General features: G+C 37.9%; 1 protein-coding gene across 1 annotated transcript; it reads left to right on the top strand.

Moving 5' to 3' along the window:
• Positions 1-836: 836 nt before the first annotated feature.
• On the top strand, positions 837-1,796 carry LOC140607432 (olfactory receptor 1P1-like). The gene has a single exon (XM_072782174.1). The coding sequence runs from the start codon at positions 843-845 to the stop codon at positions 1,794-1,796; it is 954 nt and encodes a 317-aa protein (XP_072638275.1). The 5' UTR covers positions 837-842.
• Positions 1,797-10,555: the final 8,759 nt, after the last annotated feature.

Here is a 10,555-nt window from a genome sequence, read left to right as displayed (position 1 = left end):
TTCTGAACTACATTCCTTTTCTGCCTCAGTTTGCTTTGTCTCAGAAGTGTGTGTGTGTGTGTGTGTGTGTGTGTGTGTCCATGCACGTGTGTACATATGTACATACATCCAACCAGTTTTGGAGATTTTGGAAATTAGATATTATGATTCATTCTTTGTCATTACGGATAACTGAAGAAGAGTTATCGTACGTATCTTTATTAAATAGCTGATTGTTAAATTGATTTCTGGCAGAATGGATAATATGAAAACTGTCTTCAAATACTCAGTTTTAGGCATGGTGGATCAGAACAGGTAGTCTGGAGTCTAAGAGTGATTTATGAGAGTTGAATGGGTAAAGAACCCTGAATCAAAATATAGGATTTTAGCTTAGACAGTTATGTCTATCCCATTAGACTGAAAATTCTCAAGAGGTAAGGGTTATCAATATCCTATTTACCTGGCACTCTAACAGGTCCAGAGCTGGTGCTTAGTCTCTGTGGAATGAATGAATGAATGAATGAATGAATGAAAGCTTCTTGCCACCCTAGAGAATATAGCTGAAGAAATAGCAATTACAACTGAAGAAATCTAGGGCAGAAAGGAGTATAGAGAAATAAACCAGGAAAAAAATTACTTTAATTCTCTTAAATTGTATCTCTCACACTTCCTAGCACAGTAGTTAAGTTTTAGTAAAAATATACAGTGCACATAGTATGTGATCAACAAACACACTAAGTTCATTCTTTCTTCTCTAGAGTTCAGAGAATGGCACATCACATTCATCGATCATATAGAGTAAAGTATGTTTAGAGAGTTTTAATGGGTCTCATTTGAGGTCTCTTTCTCAGACTTCTGGGCTCATGGAAAGAGGGAACCAGACCAGCAGCTTTGAGTTCCTCCTCTGGGGACTCTCAGAGCGGCCAGAGCAGCAGAATATCCTTTTCCTGCTGTTCCTGTGGATATATGTGATCACTGTGGCTGGAAACCTGCTCATTGTCCTGGCCATTGGTACTGATGCACGCCTCCACACACCTATGTACTTCTTCCTTGCCAGCCTTTCCTGTGCAGACATCCTTTTCACCTCCACCACTGTGCCCAAGGCCTTGGTTAACATCCAGACCCAGAGCAGGTCCATTTCCTACACGGGATGCCTGGTTCAGCTCTACTTCTTCTTGACTTTTGGGGACATGGACATCTTTCTCCTGGCCACAATGGCCTATGACCGCTATGTGGCCATCTGCCACCCTCTCCACTACAAGATGATCATGAGCCGCCGGCGCTGCACCCTCCTGGTTACTGCTTGCTGGATCCTTACAAGTCTTGTTGCCATGACCCACACTTTCCTCATCTTTCGACTTAATTTTTGCTCTAAGAAAATCATTCCTGACTTCTTCTGTGATCTGGGACCCCTGATGAAGGTGTCTTGCTCTGACACTCAAGTCAATGAGCTTGTGCTCCTCTTCTTGGGGGGAGCAGTCATTTTAATCCCCTTCATTCTCATCCTGGTCTCTTATATGCACATCGTTTCAGCCATCCTCAGAGTCCCCTCCGCCCAGGGAAGGTACAAGGCCTTCTCTACCTGTGGGTCACACCTTGCTGTTGTTGCTCTGTTCTTTGGGACAGTGATCAGGGCTTATCTGTGTCCTTCATCATCTTCCTCCAACTCCATAGAAGAGGATACAGCAGCTGCTGTCATGTACACAGTGGTAACTCCCCTGCTGAACCCCTTCATTTATAGCCTGCGGAACAAAGACATGAAGTGCGCCTTGGGGAGATTTCTCAGAGGCAAAGTCTTCTTTTCATGGGGCCAGTGACTTCTGTAGTGCTACTGCAAGGTGCCCCCCACTCCCTCCAGTGAGGAATTTAACAGAAATTTCTACCTCAGGTTTTTTACTTCTTACTCCCATATATGCCTTATAACCACTCCCTCCTTCATGAGTGATGTTATTGAGGAAAATCAAGATTTTACATCATGTTTTAAAGTTAATATGTTGGGAGTTGCTTATTTACTCATTTATTTTACTTATAACTTTTCACAAGGAAAAATGCCTTTTGCAACGTTTCTAATTCTAAAAGTGTGCAGTCTTTTATGCCAGTTCACTAAAATTCAATTAGTGAGGTCATGGAAAATGGGTTAATGATAAAAATATTAGCAAATAAGGTCAATATTGGATGGCAAAGAGTTTACAACTTTAAGTATATATGCACACATATACTTTTTTCTTACAAAAATAGGAAATTATATAAACAATGCTTCAAGATCATGAGTCAAAAATCTTAGTAACTATTAAAACAAAGCTCTCAACAATATGGAATGATCTATGTCATTGTCAGTGAGCAGATTTTTTAACAGTTTATAATGAGAAGATAAAATAAATAAATTTAAATTAAATATTATAGCAACTAGTGTGTAGCTACTCTCTGAACTTATTCCTTATCTGCTTAGGTAATAGCTGATTGTGAATGCTGATTTTCATATTTGCAGTAAAGGAATCTTGTGTGTTCTCAAGGTTCTTTCTGTTGAAACTTGTAGCCTCTAGCCTCACTCAACCAAGACCAAATTAAAGATAACTGAGGCTTATGAATTTTTATTTCTACAGTGGAAAAGTCGCAATTCCATACCATGTCTGAGAGTGAATACAAAATCATTGTCTAAAGTTGAGACAATGGCTGGGTGCTTGGGTGGCTCAGTGGTTGAGTGTCTGCCTTCTGCTCAGGTCATGATCCCGGGGTCCTGGGATCAAGTTGTGCATCAGGCTCCCCGCAGGAAGCCTGTTTTCTCCCTCTGCCTTTGTCTTTGCTTCTCTCTCTGCGTCTCTCATGAATAAATAAATAAAATCTTTAAAAAGAAATAAATAAAGTTGAGGCCATGGAACAAATTCATTGCAGAGCTTTGTAAGGAAAGAGTCCTAGACTGATGCCCAGGAGTCAGATCTTAACCTCAGTGCTTCCACTTATTTTTCTATGTCTAGTCTTCTCTTCTTTGAAATAAAATTATTGATATTTTTTTCTTGCCTACCTAACTGGAACTTTGTGGGAGAAAATGCATGTGGTTTGTCTTTTTTTTTTTTTTGTCTTTTAAAACAGAGAAACTCCAAATGATTGTAGCTTTAAATAGCTGGGCATTTCTTTATTTCTTTTTTTTTTTTAATCTTTTTTTTTTTAATTTTATTTATTTATTTATTTATGATAGTCTCACAGAGAGAGAGAGAGAGAGAGAGAGAGAGAGAGAGAGGCAGAGACACAGGCAGAGGGAGAAGCAGGCTCCATGCACCGGGAGCCCGACGTGGGATTCGATCCCGGGTCTCCAGGATCGCGCCCTGGGCCAAAGGCAGGCGCCAAACCGCTGCGCCACCCAGGGATCCCCTTTATTTCTAATATACATGTAAGTAGTCCAAGTGTGAGATGCTGGCTACAAAATCATCAAGGATCCAGGCAGCTTCTCTCTTGGTTTTCTGTAATCCTCAAAGAGTGGTTCCACAGCCATTAAACTTCTGCCTTGGTCTTCATTTCAACCAATAGGAAAGGATAAAGGGTCAACTGGAGGTCCCAACTTTCCCCACTAAGGACAAAATCTGGAGAAGAGCCACATACCTCTTCCATTTATATCCTATTGGCCAGAACTTGGTCACTTGGCCTCATTTGGGTGCAACTGGGCCTGGGGAATATACTTGGTGGCCATATTCCCAGCTAATGTTATATTAGTATGGAAGAAGAACAAACCTTGTAGTAGAGGAAAACCACCCATCTCTGCTACAGTTGGGTGCCATGATGGAACTCATGAAAACAGGAGAGTTTATGGGCTCTCAGTCACTCTCTAAATCTTCAAGACTGTTGGGATACAAGCTAAGGAGATGTCTTCTTCCTAGTGACCACAGAAATCATCAGTGAGTGGCAACAATGGGAGTGGCTGATGGTAATTACATGAAATCTGAGACATTCTTTTTCAGAATCACCCTGTCCCCCTCTCCTTCTCTTGGTGAGTGTCTAGAGGGACAGAAGCTAGTAATGATATTCCTGGTGAACATGAGTTCACATGTGAAATTAACCTGACATCTGCAAGTACAAATGGAATTAATATAAATGAAAAACACATACCTCATGAATCTAAATTGCTGGAAAAGAGAATTTAAAATAAACCTGATGAATATATTCAAGTATATTAGGGAGGATATTAATAATATGAAACATAAAAAGAACAAAGTGGAAGTATTAGTTATTAAACATACTAGTTGAAGTAAATAATTCAACAGATGAGATAAATCGCAGAATGGATACAAGTAAAGAATGAATTTGTGAACCAGAATCATAATATCAGATTTCTTAAGGCAGCAAGCAGTGAAGAATAGAAATATAGAAAATAAGAGGGTGGGGAGTTAGTGAGATGGAGGATATAAATAAAAGTGCCAATATCTAGAAAACAATAGTCCCATAAAAAGACAGAAAAAGCAGAGGAAAGGAAATATTTCAAGGAGTAATGGTCATAGATTTTCCAGAAAGATGGTATATGAACAACTTCGAATGAAAGAGCCCATGAAGTTCCAAACAAAAGTAATTAAAAAAATACCTAAACTTGTCATAGTGGAATTTAATAACATCACAAAGAGAACATTTTAAGTTTCCAGAGAGGAAGAGAGGATTACATACAAAGGAACAATAATAGGACTAAATTCAGAGGTATCAATAACATACTGGATATAGGAAAACAATTGAATAACATTTGAAAAATAATAGAGAAAATAACTTAAAATATAAAAATTAATATCCATCCAAATATTCACTTAAATTTGAGGGCATAATGAAATTATTCTCAATTATACAAAGTCTAAAAAGTTCTCCAGACAAAGATCTACCTTGAAAACACCTTTGAACAAAGTACTCAAACAAGAAATGAAAAACATATCCAGGAAGATAGATGCAAGAGTTATGGGAAATAGGGTGGGAAAATAACACAGCAAAGTTTATTTCTGACTAAAATAGCAAAGGCAAAATATAAAATAAAAACATCTATGGGCACCTGGATGGCTCAATTGGTTAAGGGTCTGCCTTCAGCTCAGGTCATGATCCCAGAGTCCTGGGATCAAGTCCTGCATTGGGCTCCCTGCCCAGGGGGGAGTCTGCTTCTCCCTCTTCCTCTGTCCCTTCCCCCTGCTTGTGCACACACACCCTCTCTTTCTCTCTCTCTCAAATAAATAAATAAAATCTTTAAAAATCTGGAATAAAATTCTAAAATGCTGGATAATGTCAACTCTCTATAGTGGCTGTGAGTAGGTAATATAAGGACAGGAGAACGTGATAAATAAATTGTCTTTCTGGGGGGAAATAGAGATGTGTTTAAGAAACCCATGGGGATAAATTAAAACCATTTATTTTAAGTTAAGGGAAAGCATCTTAGCTTTCAAAATAGGATGTGTAACTTTAAAACCAATCTCAGAAAACAGAAAAAAAAAAAAAAGACCTATGAAATGGGAAGCAATAAGAAAAAAATTAGAAGAAAATACAGCAAATGGAAATGATTAAGTTTGAGTTTATTATACATATTATATCAGTACCTAACAGGGAATTCCCATTCTTTTAAACAAAAATAAAATATCAGTATACATGATGTCACAAAGGAAGTCTCAGTAAGTTCTAAAGAAGAAATATGTGTGTGTTCTCTACTGATATGAATCATAATGAATGCAAATATGTTCTCTAACCATAATGTTCTAAAGTTAGAAATTATAAATAAAAGGAGAGCTTTAAATTTGCAAAATCCCTAGAAATTTAAGAAGGTATTACTAAATATGAAATAAACTTTGCATTCAAAAGGAAATTATGAGAGTAATTATGGAATACTTGAAACCAGTAAAGAAACAATAAAGAGAAACTATAAATCAAAAGCAGTAATAAAAGAGATAGCTTTAGTCTTAAATGAACTTACCAGGAAAGAACTACAATTGAAACAAATGATCCGAATATTCAAATTAATAAGTTGGAGACAGAGCAACAAGAGTAATCTTAAAGGAGCAAACAAAGATAAGAAAGATAATGGCAGAAAGCAGTAAAATACAGAATTGCAAAACAGTTCAAATTCTCAGCAAAGTATTATCAAATAGAACTTAGCAAATTTAGAGTTTGTATAAAAAGGATAGTACTTTGTGACCAAGTAGAGTTTATTCTCTTTTTTTTAGTTTTATTTTATTTTATTTTTTTCATAAATTAATTTTTTATTGGTGTTCAATTTACCAACATACAGAATAACACCCAGTGCTCATCCCGTCAAGTGCCCCCCTCAGTGCCCGTCACCCACTCACCCCCACCCCTCGGCCTCCTCCCCTTCCACCACCTCTAGTTTGTTTCCCAGAGTTAGGAGTCTTTATGTTCTGTCTCCCTTTCTGATATTTCCCACACATTTCTTCTCCCTTCCCTTATATTCCCTTTCACTATTATTTATATTCCCCAAATGAATGAGAACATATAATGTTTGTCCTTCTCCGACTGACTTACTTCACTCAGCATAATACCCTCCAGTTCCATCCACGTTGAAGCAAATGGTGGGTATTTGTCGTTTCTAATGGCTGAGTAATATTCCATTGTATACATAGACCACATCTTCTTTATCCATTCATCTTTTGATGGACACCGAGGCTCCTTCCACAGTTTGGCTATTTTGGACATTGCTGCTAGAAACATGTAGAATTTATTCTGAGAATGCGAGGCACATTCGACATTTAAAATTCAAGAATTTGGGCAGCCTGGATGGCTCAACAGTTTAGCACCGCCTTCAGTCCGGGTCCTGATCCTGGAGACCCAGATCCAGGGTCTGGAGACCCAGATCCTGGAGACCCGGGATGGAGTCCCACATTGGGCTCCCGGCATGGAGCCTGCTCTCCCTCTGCCTACGTCTCTCCTCTCTCTGTGTGTCTCTCATGGACAAATAAATACAATCTTAAAAAAAAAATTCAAGAATTTAGTTCACCATATTGTCATTGAAGAGGTACAGCGGGTTTGTATGAAGGACAATCCATGTGTTTTCATGCACATCCATTTGTTCCTTGCTATTTCATTCATCTCCCATTCTATAATAATATGGGGACTCCATTTGTTGTTAAAATGCAGCGAGCCTCACTTACTCATTCCCAAGTAGGGTAGGTATACAACTCAGAATGTCCTTCAATATGGTGGCCAGTTATGAGCTGGAAAGTTTTAAGCAAATATATAGTGAAACAAGGTACAGTCCCCATTATTGTAGATTATCTCAAGGTTATAAATAAAGTTTGTTATCTCTACTCTCCACTATTCATCCTAGATTTCTCTCACCTTTGCTATCACTTTGGCAGGTCTGTGTTGATGCCTGGTAGAATGTATGAAACCTTCATGCCTGAAGGGCTTAAGGTCTTAGTTACTTTCTCTTTTTGTGGTGGGTGACTGAAATTGCTCATTAACATTTATTACTGTTCATGGAAGCACTAAGAGATACCCAAGTGAATACCCTAGGTATTAATACCTTAATATTAAGTATTAAGTATCAATACCTTAATACCTAGGGTGTATTCATTATTATTTTATGCCCCTATGTATAGTAGCAACCGTAAGTCTTAATGCTAATCATTATCAATTGTCCTAGTTAGAAAAGTGACACCCATCTTTCCCTGTGGGCCTACTGCATAAGAAGCATGAAATGTCAGAAGGCAATCATAGCTTTTATTTAGTGGATTCCTCCAAGGGAGTAAGGTTTTTATACTTCATTCAAACTGGGAAAAAGGACAAAGGACCAGTATCTAGAATGTATAGAGATCTCTCAAAAACTCAACAGTTAAAAAATACAATTATGAAATGAGCAAAAGATACGAACAGGCATTTCACTGGAGAGGATACACAGATGGCAAATAAGCACATGAAAAGATGTTCAACACCGTACACCATTAGGGAAAGGCTAATTGAACATTTATCAGAATAGCTAAAATAAAGTGACAACATCAAATTCTGGTGAGGATGCTGAGAAACTGTATCACTCATGCTTTGCTGGTGGGAATGTAAAATTTACACTCAGTCTGCAAAGTAATTTTGCAGTTTCTTATAAAATTCAACATGTAAGTACAATACAACTGAGCAATTGCACTCCTGGGCATTTATCTTAGAGACATGAAAACTTATGTTAACTCTAAAACCTGTACACAAATGTTAATTAATTTTAAAACTAATAAAGGATTAATATCTAGATTGTAAGAAGCTTCTGCCAAAGAAAGATAGAAAGAAAATATAGAACAAAGATGGATAAAGTATATGAGAAAGAAATTTCATAAAGATAAGCCCAATTGAATATAAAAAATAGTGAAGGGGATTATAGGGGAAAGGAGAGAAAATGAATGGGAAAAACTAGAGAGGGTGACAAAGCATGAGAGACTCCTAACTCTGGGAAATGAACAAGGGGTAGTGGAAGGGGAGGTTGATGGGGGGATGGGGTGGCTGAGTGACGGGCACTGAAGGGGGCACTTAACTGGATGAGCACTTAACGGGATGGGTGTTATACTATATGTTGGAAAATCGAACTCCAATAAAAGTATATACAAAAAAGATAAGCCCAATTGTTAACAAGATATGAAGAAATGTTAAACCTTATTGGTAATTCATAGAAGTGATGAGATGATCTTATACCAATCAGACTTCCAAACCAGAGTCTGATGATGCCAAGTGTTGGTGAGAATATGAGACAAATAGAAGCAACATGTACTGTGATGAGAATGTAAACTAGTAGAGACCATCAGAAGAGCAATCTATCAGTACTTGACAAAAATTAAAATGAACATGTATAGCAAAATTAAAGTTAAAAATACATATTTGGATATAGATATACTTTTTTAAAATTAAAATTAACTCTATATAGCAAAGTTAAATATATTTTTATACATTTGGGTGCATATACCAGCATGACCGTGCAACTTTCTGCGTATCCCATTGGCCACTGGCCCCTATAAAGTTGCTAAGCCTCTTAGTCTCGGGGTCCGAGTCCCTGCTCCGCTGCGTCAGGTATACTTGGACCCAGGCTCGAGCTTGTAAATAAACCCTCGTGTTGGCAGCCCCGGTGGCGCAGCGGGTTAGCGCTGCCTGCAGCCAAGGGCGTGATCCTGGAGACTCTGGATCGAGTCCCACATCGGGCTCCCTGCAGGGTGCCTGCTTCTCCCTCTGCCTGTGTCTCTGCCTCTCTCTCTAGCTGTGTCTCTGCCTCTCTCTCTAGCTGTGTCTCTATGAAGAAATAAATTAAAAAAAAAAAACCTTTAAAAAAAAATAAACCCTCGTGTGTTTGAATCGGTGTCGGCTCCTTGGTGGTTTCTCAGATTTGCGATCTTGAGCACAACATATATATGTATATATAAAGTTCTGCTAAGTACTGATAGATTGCTTTCTTGAGTACCTGGTTTTATGTCTATATATACACACACATATCCATCTGTCTATCTGCCCATCCATCCATCCATCCATCCATCCATGTATCTATCTATCACCTATCATCTATATCTCTCCTAGCAATCTCACTCCTGGGCATATACTTTAGAGAATATGTCTTTTTTTTCTTAAAGATTTTATTTTGTTTATTTGAGGGAGACAGAGAGATAAAGAGAAGGAGAGACAGAGCATGAGTAGGGGGAAAGGGCAGAGGGAGAGGGAGAAGCAGACTCCCTACTGAGTAGGGACCCCGATGCAGGTCTTGATCCCAGGACCCTGGAATCATGACCTGAATGGAAGACAGATGCTTAACTGACTGAGCCATCCAGATGCCCCTAGAGAATAAATCTTGAGGTCTACAGAGAGACGTACATAGGCTATCTATCACAGTGTTGTTTGCAGCAGTATGGATTTAGGTGTTCATCACTTGGGCAAATGGATATATAAAATCTGGTCAGATACATACAATGGACTACTAGAACAAAAGAGGTATCATTATAGGTATACATAGATCCACATGAATATATGTTCTCTGTAATTTTTAAAAGTGTGATTACTAATACAAGGACTAGAATAAAAATTGTGTATCTACTACTCAGTTTAATAAATCTTAAAATGTTGTTATTGTATCTGTGTATTTAAATAAAACAGAGTTACAGTTGAGAGACCTTTTGAACTCCTACTTCCCTTCCAGTTTCTCCTTCTCCAGAGGTAACCACTATCACCAACTTTGTGTTTGTCATTCTTATGCACATTTTCATAATTTTACTTGAAATCTGTGCACCCACAAAAGCATTTAGCATTGCTTTTCATATTTCAATATTTTATTTCAATGGTATAATCCAGTATGTATCCTGAAACTTGCTTTTTTTTCACTCAGGTTGTGTTCTCGAGATTTGATCCACATACTCAAGTTCATTATTTTTATGACTGCAGTAGGTATATGCTACTAGTTGTCTATTAATCTCCTGTAAAGAACATTTGGGTTATTTCTAGTTTTTCACCATTGTAAACAAAGCTGAAATGAGCTTTCTTGTACATTTCTCTTTGGGTACATGAATGAAAGTTCTCTAGAGTGTACTGATAAGAATTAATTGCTGGAAGGAAGGTGAGGTGTGCCTTAAATCTTACTAAGTATATGCTG

Source organism: Canis lupus, chromosome 16 (genome assembly GCF_048164855.1).
Source record: "Canis lupus baileyi chromosome 16, mCanLup2.hap1, whole genome shotgun sequence".
Classification (NCBI taxonomy): domain Eukaryota; kingdom Metazoa; phylum Chordata; class Mammalia; order Carnivora; family Canidae; genus Canis; species Canis lupus.
This window is presented reverse-complemented; position numbering and strand designations above follow the sequence as displayed.

Bases quoted from the DNA above. Each gene is read 5' to 3' on its own strand.
- LOC140607432 (XM_072782174.1), top strand. From the start codon at position 843: ATGGAAAGAGGGAACCAGACCAGCAGCTTTGAGTTCCTCCTCTGGGGA.